Consider the following 19,376-nt stretch of genomic DNA (forward strand, 5'->3'; position numbering starts at 1 on the left):
TGTGCCTTTAACAAGGTTCGCCACCAGATGGCCCTAGAATTTTCTTTTATTTTCTGTTCTTATTGTCTTTATTTATTTAGTAGATAGAGACACCCAGCAATCGAGAAGGAAGGGGGTGATAGAGAGGAAGAGAGACAGACGCCTGCAACACTGCTTTGCCACTCGTGAAGCTTTCCCTTGCAGCTGGGGGCTGGGGGTGGCTCAAACCCAGATCCTTGCACATTGTAACATGTGCAGTCAACCAGGTGAGCCACCACCCAGCCCTAGAATTTTATTTTTTTTAAGATGTATTTATTTCTAAGGAAGAGGGAATCAGAGCATCATTCTAGTGTATGCGATATCAGGGATTAAACTGGGGCCTCATACTTGACAGTCCAACGCCTTACCCACTGCACTTACTTATATTATTTTTGAAATTACATAGGCTCATGATTTTTGAAAACAAAATACAGTGGTAGAGGACAGGACTTGTATGTATGTAGCTCCAGGTTTGATCCTTGGTGTCCAACTTGCCAGAGTCACGCTGTAGGAAGGAGAGAGAAAAGGAAGAAAGTAGGAGGGAGGAAGGACAGCCCAGGAGGCGGCACAGTGGATGGTGTTAAGATCAAGCATGGGGAGTCGGGCGGTAGCGCAGCGGGTTGAGCGCTGGTGGCGCAAAGCACAAGGACCGGCATAAGGATCCGGGTTTGAGCCCCCGGCTCCTCACCTGCAGGGGAGTCGCTTCACAAGCGGTGAAGCAGGTCTACAGGTGCCTATCTTTCTCTCCTCTCTCCATTTCTCTTTGTCCCACCCAAAATGACGACATCAGCAACAACAACAATAATAACTACAACAACAATAAAAAAACAAGGGCAACAAAAGGGAAAATAAATTAAAATGAATTTTAAAATATTAAAAATAAATATTTTTAAAAATCTTAAAAAAAAAAAAGACTCAAGCATCAAGTCTGAGTTCAGTTCCTTGCATTGGATGTGCCAGAGTAATGCTCTGGTTCTCTCTCTCTCTCTCTCTCTCTTTTTTTTTTTTTAAAGATTTTATTTATTTATGAGAAAGATAGGAGGAGAGAGAAAGAACGAGATATCACTCTGGCACATGTGCTGCCAGGGATCGAACTCAGGACCTCATGCCTGAGAGTCCAAAGTTTTATCAGTGCTCCACCTCCCGGACCACTGGTTCTCTCTTTTTTATGAATAAATGAATAAACCTTAAAAAAAAAGGTTAAACTAATTTATTTGCAGTCACATATCCAAGCGGCTGTTCAGAGTCTCAAACTGCAGTCAGTGTAATGGTAAAGACCGTGCCTGACTACCCTGCACACCACCTCTCTGGTCTCTTGACTTCCCAGTCTGTCTTCCTTCCTTCCTTTCATTTGATTGTTTATTTGTTTGTTTGTTTATTGCCTCTAGGGCTATCGCTGGGGCTTGGTGCCTGCACACTATGAATCCACTGCTCTGGAGGCCATCTTTTTTCCGTTGTTACTGTTACTGTTGCTGCTGCTGTTGTTGTGGGATAGGTCAGAGAGAAATTGAGACAGAGGGAGAAAGATACCTGCAGACCTGATTCTCTGCTTGCGAAGTGACCCCCCCCTGCAGGTGGGGAGCTGGGAGCTCGAACTGGGATTTTTGCACGGTCCTTGTGCTTCGTACTATGTATGCTTAACCCGCTGCACTATCACCTGGCCCCCTATTTATTTATTTTTGCCACCTGGGTTATCACTGGAACTTGGTGCTGGCACTATGAATTCATCACTCTCAATGGCCATTTTTCTTTTTTGTTCTTCTTTCTATTTTTACTTGATAGGACAGAGAGAAATTGAGATGGAAATGGAGATAAAGAAGGGAAGAGAAAAAAAAAAGACACTTGCAGACCTGCTTCACTGTTCATGAAGCGACCACCCATCAGGTGGGTAGTGGGGACTCATACCTGGGTCCTTGCGCATGGTGATATGTGAGCTTAACTGGGTGCACCACTGCCTAGTCTCTCTCTCTCTCTCTCTTTCCTTCCTTCCTTCCTTCCTTCCTTCCTTCCTTCCTTCCTTCCTTCCTTCCTTCCTTCCTTCCCAGCTCTGGCTTATGGTAGTGCAGGGGATTGGACCTGGGACCTGGGAGCCTCAAGCATGAGTCTGTTTGCATAACCATTATACTAATCCCACCTCCCATCCCCAAATTATTGCTCACACTGTTTGTGGTAAAGAACTATTATTGTTCTCTGAAATCTGTTGTAAAACAATACTCATGTAAAATAGAATATAAATGAGTTACTAGAGGGGCCAGACAGTGGCATACTTGGTTGAGCGCACATTCAAGTGTCCAAGGACCCAGGTTCAAGTTCCTGGTCCCCATATATAGGGAGAAGTTTCACAAGTATTAAAGCAGTGCAGCAATTGTTGCTCTCCCTACCTATCTCTCCTCTCAATTTCTCTATCCTGTCAAAATACTAGTAAAGTTTAAAAATGAAATAAAGCAGAAATAACAAGTAAGTTACTGGGGAAAATTCAGTTTTAAAAAATGAAATGATAGAAAATATAGGAGCGAGAGTAGATAGCATAATAGTGATGCAAACTGATTCTCATACCTGAGGCTCCGTGTTCCTAGGTTCAGTCCCCCCACTATAAACCAAAGCTGAGCAGTGCTCTGGTAAAAAATATATATATAAAACCAGGAACCAGACAGTGGCACACCTGATTAAGCACACACATTACAGTGCGTAAGGACCTGGGTTCAAGTGCCTGGTTCCCCTCTGCAGAGGGAAAACTTCACAAGTGGTGAAGCACGACTGCAGGTGTCTCTCTGTCTCTTTCTCTCTATATATTTCCCTCCCTTCTCAATTTCTATCTCTATGCAATAATAAAAATAAATAAGAATATTAAAAAAGAAATACATAAAAATATAAAAATAAAATAAAATAAAATAAAGGGGGTTGGGTGATGGTACATCAGGTTAAGCGCACATAATACTAAGCACAAGGATCCTTGTAAAGATTCGGGTTTGACCCCCCGGCTCCCCACCTGCAGGGGGGTCGATCCACAAGCAGTGAAGCAAGTCTGCAGGTGTCTGTCTTTCTCTCCCCTCTCTGTCTTCCCCTCCTCTCTCTATTTCTCTCTGTCCTATCCAACAACAACGACATCAACAACAATAACTACAACAACAATAAAATACAACAAGGGCAACAAAATGGAATAAATAAGTAAATAAATAAATTTTAAAAAATTATAAGTATTGGGTGTCTTGCGGTGGCACACCAAGTTAAGTGCACAAAGTGCAAGGATCACATTTTGAGCCTCATCTTCCCACCTACAGGGGGTGCTGGAGATTGAACCTGGCACCTTTGAGGCCTCAGTCATGAAAGTTTGTTTTTTTTAAAAGATATATATAATTTATTTATTTATTTATTTATTCATGAGAGAGGTAGGAGGAGAGAAAGAACCAGACATCACTCTGGTATATGTGCTGCCGAGAATCCAATGCTTTATCCACTGCGCCACCTGTCGGACCACTGAAAGTTTTATTTTTTAAAAATTAATTGGTCTTTTTCAATTTCATTGCATTTATTTATTTATTTATTTATTTATCTATTTATTTATTGGACAGAAACAGCCAGAAATTTAGAGGAGGGGGAGATAGGGAGAAAGACAGAGACACCTGCAACACTGCTTCACCACTCGCAACCCACTGCAGGTGGGAACTGGGGGATTGAACTTGGGTCCTTGTGCATTATAACATGTGCACTCAACCAGGTGTGCCACCACCCGGCCCCATCATGGAAGTCTTTTTTTTTTTTTTCTTAATTATTGAATAGAGACAGAGAAATGCAGACAGAGGGAAAGAGACAGAGAGACAACTGCAGCCTTGCTCTACTTCTCATGAAGCTTCACCCTCCAGGTGAGGACCAAGAGCTTGAACTAGAGTCCGTGTGCGCTCAGCCAGGTGCGCCGCGCCCGGCCCCATCATGGAAGTCTTTTGCTTAACTATTATGCTATCTCCCCAGCCCAAGTAAATATTTATTTATTTTTTTATTATCTTTATTGATTGATTGAATAGAGATAGCCAGAAGTCGAGAGGAAGGGGGGGACAAAGAGAGACACAGAGAGACACAGAGAGACACCTGCAGCCCCGCTTCCCCACTTGCAAAGCTGTCCCCCTGCAGGTGGGGACCGGGGGCTCAAACCTGGGTCCTTGAGCACGGTAACATGTGCGCTCAACCAGGTGCGCCACCACCTGGCCCCCCAAGTAAATCTTTAAAAATAAGTTTGGGATGTGTTCCAGGAGGTGGCACAGTGGATAAAACATTAGATTCTCAGTCATGAGGTCCTGAGCTCAATCCCCAGTGGCACATGAACCAGAGTGTCACACGTCTGATTCTTTTTGTCTCTCTATCATCCTGTCTTTCTAGTTAATAAATAAATAAAATCTTTTTTTTAAAAAAAAAAAGTAAAATAAGGGGCCAGGTGGTAGTGCAGCAGGTTAAGCACACATAGTGCGAAGCATGAGGACCGTGCAAGAATCCCGGTTCGATCCTCCAGCTCAACACCTGCAGGCAGGTTGCTTCACAGGCAAAGCAGGTCTGCAGGTGTCTGTCTTTCCTCCTCTCTGTCTTCCCCTCCTCTCTCCATTTCTCTATCCTATCCAACAACAACAACAGCTATAACAACAATAACAATAACAACCACAACAAGGGCAACAAAATGGGAAAAAATAGCCTCCGGGAGCAGTGGATTCCTAGTGCTGGCACCAAGCCCCAGCGATAACCCTGGAGGCAAATAAAATTAAATAAAAAATAAGTTTGGGGCCACACAAGGATCCAGGTTCAAGCCTCTGCTCCCCACCTGCAGGGGGAAGCTTCACAAACAGTGAAGCAGGTTTTCAGGTGTCTCCCTTTCCCCCCTCTATCTCCCCTTCCTCTTTCAGTTTCTCTCTGTCATATCCAATGAAAGAAAAGGAAAGAAAAGAAGAGAAAAGAAAAGAAAAGGAAAGAGGCCACCAGGAGCAATGGATTCATAGTGCAGGCATTGAGGCCTAGTGATAACCTTGGAGGTAAAAATATAACGAGTGAATGAAAGGAAAAAAAAGTTCTGAAGGTGTATTGCATCAAAGCAAAAGATTCTGGAGAAGGTGTGGGAGGTAGGAATGGAAGAAAATTTGGGGGTCCTGGTGCATAATGAAACTGCACCCATATGTCAATGAGTATACTGTGAACTGTTAAGTCCCTCAAAAAAAAAAAAAAAGAAAGAAAAAGTTCTAGAGAATAGACTTTAAAAAAACTCATAATTTTTAAAATTTATTTTCCCTTTTGTTGCCCTTTTTTAAAAAAATTGATTTATTTTCCCTTTTGTTGCCCTTTTTAAAAAATATTTATTTATTTATTTTTCCCTTTTGTTGCCCTTGTTGTTTTTCATTGTTGTTGTAGTTATTGTTATTGATGTCGTCGTTGTTGGATAGGACAGAGAGAAATGGAGAGAGGAGGGGAAGACAGAGAGGAGGAGAGAAAGATAATGACTTCCCTGCAGGTGGGGAGCCGGGGGCTCAAACCGGGATGCTCACGCCAGTCCTTGGGCTTCGCACCATGTGCACTTAACCCACTGCGCTACCTCCCAACTCCCGCCCTTGTTTTTTTTTGTTGTGGTTATTATTGATGTCGTCATTGTTAGTTAGGACAGAGAGAAATGGAAAGAGAAGGGGAAGACGGGGAGAAAAAGATAGACACCTGCAGACGTGCTTCACCACCTGTGAAGCGACTCCCCTGCAGGTGGGGAGCCAGCGGCTCAAACCGGAATCCTTACGCTGGTCCTTGCGCTTTGTGCCACGTGCGCTTAACCCGCTCCGCTACCCCCCGACTCATAAAATATTTTAAAAACATTTTATTCTGGTATAGAGTATAAAAATAGAAATCTATGTATGTATCACCCAGCTTCTATAGTTACCAAGTTCTGATCAGTCTTGTATCTTCTTTCACATCCTTTCCCATGCCAAACTGTATTATCTTGATGTATATGCCAGACATTATCTCATTCATAACCATTTTATTATGTATCTATAGAAAAGAGGAATTTTAAGAAGTATTGCTTCCCGGGGGTTGGGCAGTGGTACACCGGGTTGGGTGCACATAGTACAAAGTGCAAGGACCTGTGCGAGGATCACAGTTCGAGCCCCTGGCTCCCCACCTGCGGGGTGTGGTGTGTGTGTGTGTGTGTGTGTGTGTGTGTGTGTGTGTGTCACTTCCCAAGTGGTGAAGCAGGTCTGCAGATGTCTATCTTTCTCTCTCTTTCTCTATCTACCCTTCCCCTCTCAATTTCTCTGTTTTTTTTTTTTACCCTCCAGGGTTATTGCTGGGCTCGGTGCCTGCTCCATGAATCCACCGCTCCTGGAGGCCAATTTTTTTCCCCTTTTGTTGCCCTTGTTGTTGTAGCCTCGTTGCGGTTATTACTATTGCCATTGTTGATGTCGCTCGTTGTTGGATAGGACAGAGAGAAATGGAGAGAGGAGGGGAAGACAGAGGGGGGACAGAAAGATAGACACCTGCAGACCTGCTCCACCGCCTGTGAAGTGACTCCCCTGCAGGTGGGGAGCCGGGGGCTCGAACCGGGATCCTTATGCTGGTCCCTGCGCTTTGCCCCACATGCGCTTAACCCACTGCGCCACCGCCCGACCCCCAATTTCTCTGTTTTATCCAATTAAAAAAAAAAAGCAGAAAATGGCCGCTAGGAGCAGTGGATTTGTAGTGCTGGCACTGAGCCCCAGTGATAACCCTGGAGGCAAAAAAAAGAGGGGTCTGATGCCAGTGGTGGGGGAGACCTTAACTGTGTTTAAAAAAAGATAAGTAAAAAAATAAGTGTTGGGGGTAGGGCAGTGGCGCAGCAGGTTAAGTGCACATGGCGCAAAGCAGAGGAAACGGCAGTAGGATCCTGGTTTGAGGCCCCAGCTCCCCACTTGCTGAGGAGTCGCTTCACAGTCGGTGAAGCAGGTCTGCAGGTGTCTGTCTTTCTCTTCCCCACTCTGCCTTCCCCTCCTCTCACCATTTCTCTCTGTCCTATCCAACCCCCCATACCCGTGTATGGGTATGTACATATGCATGTAGAAGTACACGCATATATAGGCATATATGAAATTAAAAGAGGAAAAGTACTGGAAGCAGTGAAATTGGACAAATATGAAGCCATGGTGCCAAAACAAAACAAAAAAAATGATATCTTCATATGTGTTGTGTTTAGATTTCCCAGATTATTTGTAAATATCTATTTGATTCAAATAAGAATGACTTTTTCCTTTCTGTTTTTTCTAAAGATTTATTTATTTTTAAGATATTTATTTATTTATTGAGAAAGATAGAAATAGAGAGAACAAACCAGACATCACCCTGGTACATATGCTGCTGGAGATTTAACTTGAGACCTCATGCTTGAGAGTCTAATGCTTTATCCACTATACCACCTCCCGGGCCACTTACTTATTTTCTTTTAATGAAAGAGAGAGAGAGAGAGAGATGCAGAGAGAAAGACTAGAGCACTGCTGAGCTCTGGCTTGTGGTGGTGCTAGGGACTGAATCTACGACCTTGGAGCTCCATGCACTGAAGTCTTTTATGTAATCATTATGCAGTCTCCCCAGCCCAAGATTTATCTATGGGAGAGAAAGTACCAGAGTATCACTCTGGCACATAAAATGCTGGAGATCAAATGCAGGGATCTCGTGCCTACCCACTAAGCCACTTCCTGCCCTTCTTTCTTCATTATATTAATGTGACATTTATTTATTTTTGTATGTTGGACCACCCTTAAATTCATAAAATCCAACAATTGGGGGCCAGGTGGTGGTGCACCTGACTAAGTGCACACAATACAGTGCACAAGGACCGAGGTTCAAACCCCTGGTCCCACCTACTAGGGAAAGCTTCACGAGTGGTGAAGCAGGGCTGCAGGTATCTTTCTGTCTCTTTCCCTCTCTGTCTCCCCTCTTCTCTCAATTTCTCTCTGGCTCTATCCAATAATAAATAAATTTTTAAAAAAGATTTAAAAACCAAAAAACACTCAAGTATTGGTCATGGTGTGTAATTCTTTTAATATGCTGTTGATTTCTGTTTGCTAGTATTTTATTGAGAATTTTTATGTCAATATTCACAAGGGTTACTAGTCTGAGGTTTTATTGTATGTTTGTTTGCTTCATCATGTAAGTAATACTGATCTTATAAATCAAGAAGTATTTCTTCAGTTTTTTGGAAGTGTTTGAATAAGATTGGTGTGAATTCTGAAGAACTGGCTTTTAGAAGTAACTTTAATGGTAACCTGAACCAAGTGATTTCACTTTTTGGGGACGTGGTTTTTCTGTGTAACCTGAACCAAGTGATTTCACTTTTTGGGGACATGGTTCCTGCATCTTGGTTATCTAATTGAATTACAAGCTGTTTAAATCTTATCAGTATACTGCTTTATAGGAGGGGTATAATTTGATGGAAAGGTATTTGCTTTCATCATGACAATATGTTATTATGGATGAATTTGGGGGGCTCACAAGATAGTTCACCTGTAGAGCTTACCTGCTTTGTCACAGTAGATCCCAGGGATGCTTCAGTAATTCAGTGTTGTGGTGTCTTACCCTCTCTGCCTCTGACTCTGTTTCTCTATCTCTCTTTCTAAAAAACCTTGTGTGGAACGTTGAAGCCCTAGTGACAACAGCAGCAAAAGGATAAATTTCTCCCTGAAATTAATGAAATCATAAGCTTGAAAGTTGGGGGGGGTGATGGTGCATCTTGTTGAGTGCACATGTTATGTGCAAGGACCAGGTTCAAGCCCCCAGTCCCCACCTAAAGGAGGAAAGCTTCACGAGCGGTAAAGCAGTGCTGCAGGTATCTGTCTCCCCCTTTCTCTTAATTTCTGGTCATCTGTATCTAGTAAGTAAAGATGATTTAAAAAAATGTTTTAAAAGCAAGTTAAAATGGACTTTAAGAGGTTATGGGGGGTGGTTGTGCTACATCTGCTTGAGTACACTTGGAACAATGTGCAAGAATCCAGGTTTGAGCCCCTGGTCCCCACCTGCAGTGGGAAAGCTTGGCAAGTGGTGAAGTAGTGTTGCAGATGTCTCTCTGTCTCTTCCCCTCTCTGTCACCCCTTCCCTCATGATTTATGTCTGTCTATCAAATAAATAAATATAATAAAAAAAATTTAACTACAAAAATGATTATTCAGTCTAGTCTTCTGCCTTTATAGAAATTTTTATCTTTGCCCCATATGTAAAATACCTATGAATGTTTAAGTGACTTACCCAGACTATTTAACTAGAACTTCGTTCTGTTTACCACAGAGCCTACAGTGCACATGTGGTCTTTCTAAAACTAGCTTGGATAATGAATCATCTTCTGTTTTTCCTCCCATAGGTTCTTTGCACTGACATCCCTTCGTCTTGTGTTTTTACTTGCATTCAGCTCAATGATCATTGTGTGTATAGATCAATGGAAGAACAAAATTTGGCCTGAAATAAAAGGTATGCTTGATAGCATTTAGAACAATCTGAATTAGAAATTATCTTTCCTATAATTTTTGCCTTTTTTTTTTCCCAACCAGATTTATAAGAGTGCTTGTGTAACTGAATACTTTAGGAGACACTTGAAGAGCTAGTGCCCCCTCTGAGGTTCCATAAAGTGGGACTGCACCTTTCCCGCCTTTCTCAAAATATGTATTAATCTTAATATTAAAATATGTATTAATACCCTCTGAGGTATCCCTGCCTTTGTAATTGGCCTGTGAATAAATAGCTCAAAGATTTTTTTTTTTTTTCCTCCTCCAGGGTTATTGCTGGGCTCGGTGCCTGCACCATGAATCCACCGCTCCTGGAGGCCATTTTTTTTTCTCCCCCTTTTGTTGCCCTTGTTGTAGCTTCGTTGTGGTTATTATTATTGCCCTTGTTGACGCAATTCGGTGTTGGATAGGACAGAGAGAAATGGAGAGAGGAAGGGAAGACAGAGAAGGGGAGAGAAAGATAGACACCTGCAGACCTGCTTCACCGCCTGTGAAGCGACTCCCCTGCAGGTGGGGACCAGGGGGCTCGAACCAGGATTCTTATGCAGGTCCTTGCGCTTTGCGCCACATGCGCTTAACCCACTGCGCCACCGCCCGACCCCCCACTTGTTGCTTTTCATTGTTGTAGTTATTGTTGTTGATGTTGTCGTCGTTGTTAGGTAGGACAGAGAGAAATGGAGAGAGGAAGGGAAAACAGAGAGGGGGAGAGAAAGACAGACACCTGCAGACCTGCTTCACCGCCTGTGAAGCGACTCCCCTGCAGGTGGGGAGCCGGGGGCTGGAACCGGGATCCTTACGCCGGTCCCTGCGCTTTGCGCCACATGAGCTTAACCCACTGCGCCACCGCCTGACCCCCAAAGATTTTTTTTTAATAGATCTGATATTTTATTAAGTTTTTATATTGATCATGCCATGAATTCAAAGGGAATGGGTTCCAGCAGCTCTGGTTCCTTTCCATTGGTTCTCACAAAATGTGCTTTTCTGGGTGGAGCAGGCTGGCGCTTCAGTTGAACTCAAGACCCCTGCTGTTTGGCTTCCTTTTTTTCTGATTATTTTCCTTCACACATTTTAAGAAGCTGTCTCTGTTCTTAGAGTGCTTAATACGCTCAGTACAAACATTAATTCTCTTGGCAAGAATCTTGCCCTTTGTTTACAACAGTGCCAACAGCATGCTGGGTAACATTGTAGACTCTTCCAGTTTTGCCATGGTAACATTTGTGGGGCATTCCTTTTTGAACAGTGCCATTCCCTTTATATCTACAATATCACCTTTCTATAGATCCGCATATATGTGGCCAAAGGAACAACTTCATTTTTTCTAAACGGCCTAGAGAACATATAGAGGGTTCCTCTCCTCTTTCCCGCTGTGTTAGTCACTTTGGCAATTTACTGTGTGCAGTCTCCAGACGAGCCCAGAGCACTGCCTCCGTTGCCATGAGGCTACAACCAAAGTCGGTAGAAAGCAGGGCGCCAGGAGCCGCGCACTAGCCGTCTCGAAGTTTTTTTTTTTTTTAATATTTATTTTATTTATTTATTCCCTTTTGTTGCCCTTGTTGTTTTATTGTTGTAGTTATTATTGTTGTTGTCGTTGTTGGATAGGACAGAGAGAAATGGAGAGAGGAGGGGAAGACAGAGAGGAGGAGAGAAAGATAGACACCTGCAGACCTGCTTCACCACCTGTGAACCGACTCCCCTGCAGGTGGGGAGCCGGGGTTCCAACCGGGATCCTTATGTCGTTCCTTGGCTTTACGCCACCTGCGCTTAACCCGCTGTGCTACAGCCCGACTCCCTCGAAGTTTTTTTTTTTAATAAGAAATAACCCGGGCTGGGGAGACAGCATAATGATTATTCAAAAGCCTTTCAAGCCTGAGGCTCTGAAGCTCTGAGGTCCCAGGTTCAATCCCCAGCCCCACCATAAGCCAGAACTGAGCAGTGTTCTGGTGTAAAAGAAAAAAAAAATAAAAAGAAATAACCCCACTGTGTATTACAAAAGTTTACTAAAGCAGTTTCTATTTCCTCCTCGGGAATTTCTTTTAAATTTTTTTTTTTGCCGACTGAGGATATGCTTCATATTTACTAGATTCGTGGTCTTAAAAAAAAAAAAAAGATTCCAGGGAGTCGGGCGGTAGTGCAGCGGGTTAAGCACACGTGGCGCAAAGCACAAGGACCAGCGTAAGGATCCTGGTTCAAGCCTCCCGCTCCCCACCTGCAGGGGAGTCGCTTCACAAGCGGTGAAGCAGGTCTGCAGGTGTCTGTCTTTCTCTCCCCTTCTCTGTCTTCCCCGTCCCTCTCCATTTCTCTCTGTCCTATCCAACAACGATGGTATCAATAACAACAACAATAATAACTACAACAATAAAACAACAAGGGCAGCAGAAGGGGAAATAAATACATATTAAAAAAAAAAGTTTCCACCTGATTGAGCGCACTGGTTGCAGTGTACAAGGAAAGGACCCAGATTCGAGCCCCTGGACCCCCACATGCAGGGAGAAAGCTCTGCAGTTGGTGAAGCGGTGCTATAGGTGTCTCTCCCTTTCTATCTCTCTTTTCCCTCTTGATTTCTGACAGTCTCTATCAAATAAATAAATAAAAGTAACAAAAAAATTATTCTGGATTGAATCCCCATCATTCTCCTTTAAAAAATTTATTTGTAAAGCTAGGCATAATTTATATAAATATCTTCTGGCTTCCCTCTTCAAAGATTATACATTGAAAACTTAAGGGAGTCTGGCAGTAGCGTAGCATGTTAAGCGCAGGTGGCACAAAGCGCAAGGACCGGTGCAAGGAGTTGCTTCACAAGCAGTGAAGCAGGTCTGCAGGTGTCTCTCTTTCTTTCCCCCTTTTTGTCTCCCCCTCCTCTCTCCATTTCTCTCTGTCCTATCCAACGACGACATCAATAACAACACCAGTAGTAAATACATCAGTAAAGCAACAAGGGCAACAAAAGGGAATAAATAAATAAATAAATATATTCTTTTAACTTTTTAATCTTTATTTATTGGATAGAGACAGCCAGAAATCAAGAGGGAAGGGGGTGATAGAGAGGGAGAGAGACAGACACCTGCAGCATTGCTTCACCACTCACAAAGCTTTCCCTCTGCAGTTGGGGACTGGGGGCTTGAACCCAGGTCCTTGCAAACTGTAATACATGCGCTCAACCAGGTACGCCACCACCCGGCCCCTAAATAAATATTTTAAAAAATTTTTTAAAAATTAAGAAAAGGGAGTATATGGGGCTGGGCGGTAGTGTAGCAGGTTAAGGGCACACACAGGCTAAGCGCAAAGACCGGTATAAGGATCCAGGTTCCAGCCTATCAGAGGGGTTGCTTCACAGGTGGAGAAGCAGGTCTGCAGGTATCTATCTTTCTCTCCCCTCCTCTGTCTTCACCTCTTCTCTTGTTCTCTCTGTCCTATCCAGCAACAACAGCAATAGCAACAATAACAATAATAACAACAACAAGGGCAATAAAAATAGGGGGGAAAATGGCCCCCAGGAGCAGTGGATTCGTGGTGCAGGCACCAAGCCCCAGCAATAACCCTGGAGGCAAAAAATAAATAAATAAATAAATAGATAGATAGATAGATAGATAGATAGATAAAAGGGAGTATAATATAGCTGCTATGCAAATGGTCTCATGCCTGAGGCTCTGAGGTTGCTGGTTCAGTCTCCAGTGCCACCATAAACCAGAGCTGAGTAGTGCTTTGGTTAAGAAAAAAATCAAAAAACTGAAATGATGGTTCTAGAATGGCATCAGAGGTGTCACAATGCCGTGTGTGATTTTTTTTTTCCTGACCTGGTGCTTAAGCCTTAAAGAAAAGGATTTGAATATGTAGAAAAGTGTTTTTGTTGTTTAGGAAGGTAGATAGTAGGTTGGATTGATTGTGAAAAGACCATAGCACTGAAGCTTCCTTCAGTGTAGTCAAAGCAGCACACTATCTAAGTGAGCTATCTCACCAGCTGAAAAGTGTATTTTTAGAGGGATCAGTACCTTGATTATTGTGGGACTAGACGCTACAAAGCATGTCCTGAAAGAAAATTGATTATTGGGACTGGGTGGTGGCACACCTGGTTGAGCGTACATGTTACAGTGCTCAAGGGCCCAGGTTCGAGCCCCCAGTCCCCACCTGCAAGGGGAAAGCTTCACAAAGGGTGAAGCAGGTCTGCAGGTGTCTCTCTTTCTCGCTCCCTCTCTATCTTCTCTACCTTCTCGATTTCTGACTATCTCTATCCAATAAATAAAGATAATAAAAAAGTTTTTTTAAAAACTTTGATTATTTTCACAAGTTAATAGATCATAAAAGGAAAAGTAGAGGGAGGAAGATCTCTTAGAATACTATGAGAGTCCCTCTGTCTCTGAACTTTTATCTAAAAAAAATTTTTTTTAAAGGAAAAATGGGGGTGGGGGGTAGATAGCATAATGGTTATGCAAAGAGACTCTCATACCTGAGGTTCCGAAGTCCCAGGTTCAGTCCCCCGCACCACCATAAGCCAGAGCTGAGCAGTGCTCTGGTTAAGGAAGGAAGGAAGGAAGGAAGGAAGGAAGGAAGGAAGGAAGGAAGGAAGGAAGGAAGGGAAGGGAAGGGAAGGGAAGGGAAGGGAAGGGAAGGGAAGGGAAGGGAAGGGAAGGGAAGGGAAGGGAAGGGAAGGGAAGGGAAGGAAAAAAAGAAGAGAAAAGAATGGCTGCTAGGGGGAGCCAGGCGGTGATGCAGTGGATTAAGCGCACAAGGCATAAAGCACATGGACCAGCATCAGGATCCAGATTCAAGCTCCCAGCTCCCCACCTGCAGGGGATTCACTTCACAGGCAGTGAAGCAGGTCTGCAGGTGTCTGTCTTTCTCTCCCCCTCTGTCTTCCCCTCCTCTCAATTTCTCTCTGTCCTGTCCAACAACAACAGTAATAACAACAACAACGATGATAAACAAGGGCAACAAAAGGGAGAAAAAATTAAACAATAATAATAATTTAAGAAAGAATGGCTGCTAGGAATAGTGAGTCGATGGTACAGGCACTGAGCCCCAGTGATAACCCTAGTGTCCAGGCAAAAGGGAGAGGTTTTATGTGAGGAGGAGTCACAGAGGTGTCTATAGGAACAAAGTATATCTTGAAGTTCTGTGAAGAAGGATAGGGGTTAGAAGAATGAGAGATAAAAGTGAACTTTGGGATTTCAAATCTAGGAGGATAGGCATTACAGTTAACAGATATAGGCAATATCAGGCACACAAGAAAGAGTGAGGAAAATTGAGGTCTTAAATATATTAATTTTGAAGTGTTGGCAGGATAGTCAAACAAGCGTACAGCTTTCATTACTTTCCCATTCAGTTTTGCATAGACTTCAAGGAATCATATGGCTCATAAAGTTTTCTTTTGATTGGTGGATATTGAAAGACTATCACTCATTGTAGTTAGTAGGTCTCTTTTTAAAGAAAATCAGTAGATTCCTAGGGTTGGTATACTTAAAAAAAAAAACAACATACTGGGAGTCGGGCTACCGGTAGCACAGCAGGTTAAGCGCAAGTGGCGCAAAGCTCAAGGACTGGCATAAGGATCCCAGTTCGAGCCCCCAGCTCCCCCACCTGCAGGGGAGTCGCTTCACAAGTGGTGAAGCAGGTCTGTAGGTGTCTATCTTTCTCTCCCCCTCCTCTCTCCATTTCTCTCTGTCCTATCCAACAATGATGACAACAATAACTACAACAATAAAACAGCAAGGGCAACAAAAGGGAATAAATAAATAAATAGATAGATATTTTTAAAAAACATACTTTGACAGTCTGATGCACATTGATGCATGTGAGCAAGCTAGACACACTTGATGGGTAAATTGGACCATTTTTTGCATGCACCTTGGTACTCTACTGAAATAACTGGGGTCCCCTACTCCCCAGAGAAATGAGTAAGCATAAGTCATTATTCCTTTGTCTGCAGCTCCCTAACTGACAGTATAACATGGTATCTCCTCCACTTTATTGGCTATTACTGTTTACTTTCCCCAGACCTATTAAAACTTGCTCTGTTAGACCAATTGCCAAACATTTGTATGTTTAGTTTTCCCTCCAGACTAATGCTGGTGTTTGTTTTAATATTGTAGAGCCAAGACCCGACGCATTAGACAATGAGAGGTATGGAACACTAATTAAATCTCTTTTTCTTGCCTTGATTCATTCTATTAGTGTAATATTCTGGTTACAAGTTTCTAATCCCGTCCTCTGGACACAAAGCTGAGAACCTACAATTATTTTAACAAATCCTAAGATTTAGGTAGCAATACTGAGATTTTTTTAGTGTCCTCTGGTACAAGAAGTTTGGGGGGGGGGGCATTCCAGTGTCTCATTACTCACTGTCAGGGAATTAGCTCTAGTATTCAGCCCTAGGTGGAAACTTAGGAACAACTAGCTTCATTTATCTCCTGCCCACTTTATTTACCAGGTCACTTACTGTTTTCTGTGACTTCTGACTATTTAAAGGTTTTTGGTCAGAAAACACATTGGTTTCTGCTATCAGCAAACCAAAAATTTCTCTTGTGTCTTACAGTTCTTGCTTTCATATCTCAGTTCATTTGCCCCATATGTTTGGACCAAGGAATTTCCTCTGCTATGGTTTATTTTTATTTTGCTTTATTTTCTCTCTGAGGGGGTACATCCACCATTGCTTCCCCTAGCAGCAGTGGTGTCAAACTGTGCTTTACTTGCATCCCTGGATTGCAATGGTAGTGAATTGCAATGAGTGCAGGGAAGATGTTTCTAAGTACAAAGAGTCTTAGAGCTGGTGGCAAGTTTACACATGTGGATTGGCGTGCTTGCTCATTGAGTGGAGTTGTCAGAACAAATTTATTCTCCTAGTCTCCAAATTCAAGTTTCAACCTGGAAAGCTAAGAAGAAAGCCATGCTTCACTTCCAAAACACTCAGGACTAGCCACTCCCCAGCCCCCATTTAAACCCAGAAACATTGCTTGCCTGCACAGAAAGATGGGGGGAACCCTCAACACCCTTCCTTCACAGCTCCTCCTTCTCTCTCCTTTAGCTGGGGTTTTGTGCACCCTCGGTTGCTCAGCGTGCCCGAGCTCTGCCACCATGTAGCTGAAGTCTGGGTTAGTGGGACCATTTTCGTAAGGAATCTTTTGCTTTTCAAAAAGCAAAACCCAGGCAAGGTAAGACTCTTCCCTTTTTCACTTTGATTTTTGGCTTGTCCGTTCAGTTTATTCTAAACGGAGATAGCCCTTTTATTACATATCCTCATTTTAAAAAGAAAAAACTATGATGTTTGTAGAGATAAAAGGAAGACATAAGAAGGAGCTTCAACTAGTTATTAGGACTCAGCGAAGAATTTGATGGTTCCTCTGGTTTGTTTGCCACTTAGGTTAGGCCATCTTCCTGCCCAGAGGTGGGAAAGAAAGCTTGGCTTGTGTACATTCTGTGTCATTAAATATGTGGTCAGTTGGGAGTCGGGCGGTGGCGCAGCGGGTTAAGCGCACGTGGCGCAAAGCGCAGGGACCGGTGTAAGGGTCCCGGTTCGAGCCCCGGCTCCCCACCTCCAGGGGAGTCGTTTCACGGGCGGTGAAGCAGGTCTGCAGGTGTCTGTCTTTCTCTCCCCTCTCTCTCTGTCTTCCCCTCCTCTCTCCATTTCTCTCTGTCCTATCCAACAACAAAGCAACGTCAACAATGGCAATAATAATAACCGCAACGAGGCTGCAACAACTAGGGCAACAAAAAGGGGGAAAAATGGCCTCCAGGAGCGGTGGATTCATGGTGCAGGCACCGAGCCCAGCAATAGCCCTGGAGGGAAAAAAAAAATGTGGTCAGTTGTTGAGTCTTTCCTTTTCTTTTCTCTCTCTCTCTCTCTTTCTAAGAAAACCCACTACCAATACTAGCTTTCAGAGAGGATTTTTGACTAGTTTCTATTCAAATCAATTTTCCGGCATGACAGGTACAGCCCTATGGGTTTAGCCATGTGAAGGAGTTTGAATAGAACTAGGCATCCTCCTTTTCCTCCCAGATAAAATCACCATTAGATGCAAAAGCAGCTAGCTACATCTGTCATTCTGACATGTTCATGCTTGACTCTTAGATTGTAAAGAATCATTTCAATCATTATCTCCCCTTCACCCCAGTGTCCAGTCCAGTACTCTGCCATGTGTTAGAAACTTAATACTGTTTCCTGAATCCCCTAGTTCTGCTTGTTAAGCTGTGGGATACTGACCTTTCTGGCCGTCTTGGGCCGCTACATTCCTGGGCTCCTGCTGTCCTACTTAATGCGTAAGTACGGCATATACTTTCCCCCCCAAACATACCCTTCTCATTGCTTTGCAGCCATGGCTAACTCTGGGTCTAGGGAGAAGACTTTGTATTTTGGTTCTCTGAGAAATGACCTTTTTATGGGGCTGGGCAGTGGCACACCCTATAGAGTGCTCACATTTACCATGTGCAAGGACCCCTGGTTCAAGCCCCTGATTGCCATCTGCAGGGGGAAAGCTTCATGAGTGGTGGAGCTGCAGGTGTGTCTCCTTTTCTCTCCCTATCCCCTCTTCACTCAATTTCTATCTCTATCACAAAAGAAAAGAGGGAAAAAATGGGGTGAGGAGTGGGGTAACCACAACAACAAAAAGTCACCAGGAGAGGTAAATGCATTGTACAGGTACCTAGTCCCAGCAGTCACCCTGGTGGTAATTTTTAAAAGAGTGTGCTGGGTGGTAGTGCATCCAGTAGCGGAGAGTGGTCATGTTCTAGTGAGCCCCTGGTCCTCAGCTGCGGCAAGGGGAGCTTCTTGAGTGGTAAAGCAATGCTATAGGTGTTTCTCTCCCTGCCCCCCCCCATGTAAATTTCTCTCTTTATCTAAAGTAAATAACTAGGAGAGAGAGAGAGAGCAATTTGTACATATTTCATGACCTGTTCAGTGTCATAAAACATCCTTTTCTTATATATAGCTGGGTTTTCACATATAAAGTCCTTTCCTTACCAAATCAGTTTTAGAATTGGTGAGGATTCAGTGACCTATTGTATCATCAACTATAAAGACCTGACTATCTCAGTTTGAGGAGGGGAATTTTAGAGCCAGCATACTGCGAAACCGTAGCAAATGACTCAGAGGGATGCCCTAGTGGGTTTTGTTTTCCCTGGAGTACTTTTTTCTCCCCTCATAAAAAAAGCACTTATTTTTGCAAACTTAGTAAGCTCCTGTGGCATGAGCTCTGTAAGCTTGGGGTAGAATAACTGAATAGTTGTAACTATAACTATGGCCACTAAATGTCAGAACCTCACATGATCTGTTGTCAAGTGTCTGAAGCATTATCATCATTTAACACCTTGTTTATGACTCATTGGCATCCATTTGCAAGAGACCACACTGCCCACACACTGCCTGATAAGTCTTTAATCTGTCAGCAGCAGTCTTTGCTGTTCACAGCCCTAGACGGGGTCCCTGCCCTCCCAAGCCCAAACACCCTCATGTAATAATTACAACACTGAAAATGACCTGGAGAATTAAACAGAATAGCTCCACATGAAGTGCATTGTACCGAAGGACATGATAGTAGTAGAGTTAAAATTGTTGCATGCAAGTTCTCCATTCTGTCACTGTTTCCTACTCCTCTCAGTTGTTTCTGTCATAATGTGGCCCCTGGCTGTGTACCATCGACTGTGGGATCGAGCATATGTTCGGCTGAAGCCGGCTCTGCAGCGGCTGGACTTTAGTGTTCGTGGCTACATGATGTCCAAGCAGCGAGAGAGACAATGTAAGTGTCAAAAGGTGGTTTCGTTCCACGTACACAATTTGGGGGTAGAGAAGAAGCCTACATGTTTGACAGAATGAGTAGGTCCTCAGTAGTGGGCAGGGCTGGTGTGGGGATGGTATGTAAAAATCATAGTCTATTCCAGGGC

General features: G+C 43.4%; 1 protein-coding gene across 1 annotated transcript in view; it reads left to right on the plus strand.

Moving 5' to 3' along the window:
• Positions 1–19,376, plus strand: part of RETREG3 (reticulophagy regulator family member 3) — a 36,576-nt gene that overhangs the window by 12,012 nt on the left and 5,188 nt on the right. The window contains exons 2-6 of the mRNA XM_007535013.3: positions 9,365–9,471; positions 15,593–15,623; positions 16,525–16,651; positions 17,672–17,756; positions 19,094–19,231. Coding sequence (XP_007535075.2) covers positions 9,365–9,471; positions 15,593–15,623; positions 16,525–16,651; positions 17,672–17,756; positions 19,094–19,231 — 488 coding nt within the window. The remainder of the gene's footprint in view (positions 1–9,364; positions 9,472–15,592; positions 15,624–16,524; positions 16,652–17,671; positions 17,757–19,093; positions 19,232–19,376) is intronic.

Source organism: Erinaceus europaeus, chromosome 12 (assembly GCF_950295315.1).
Source record: "Erinaceus europaeus chromosome 12, mEriEur2.1, whole genome shotgun sequence".
Taxonomy (NCBI): domain Eukaryota; kingdom Metazoa; phylum Chordata; class Mammalia; order Eulipotyphla; family Erinaceidae; genus Erinaceus; species Erinaceus europaeus.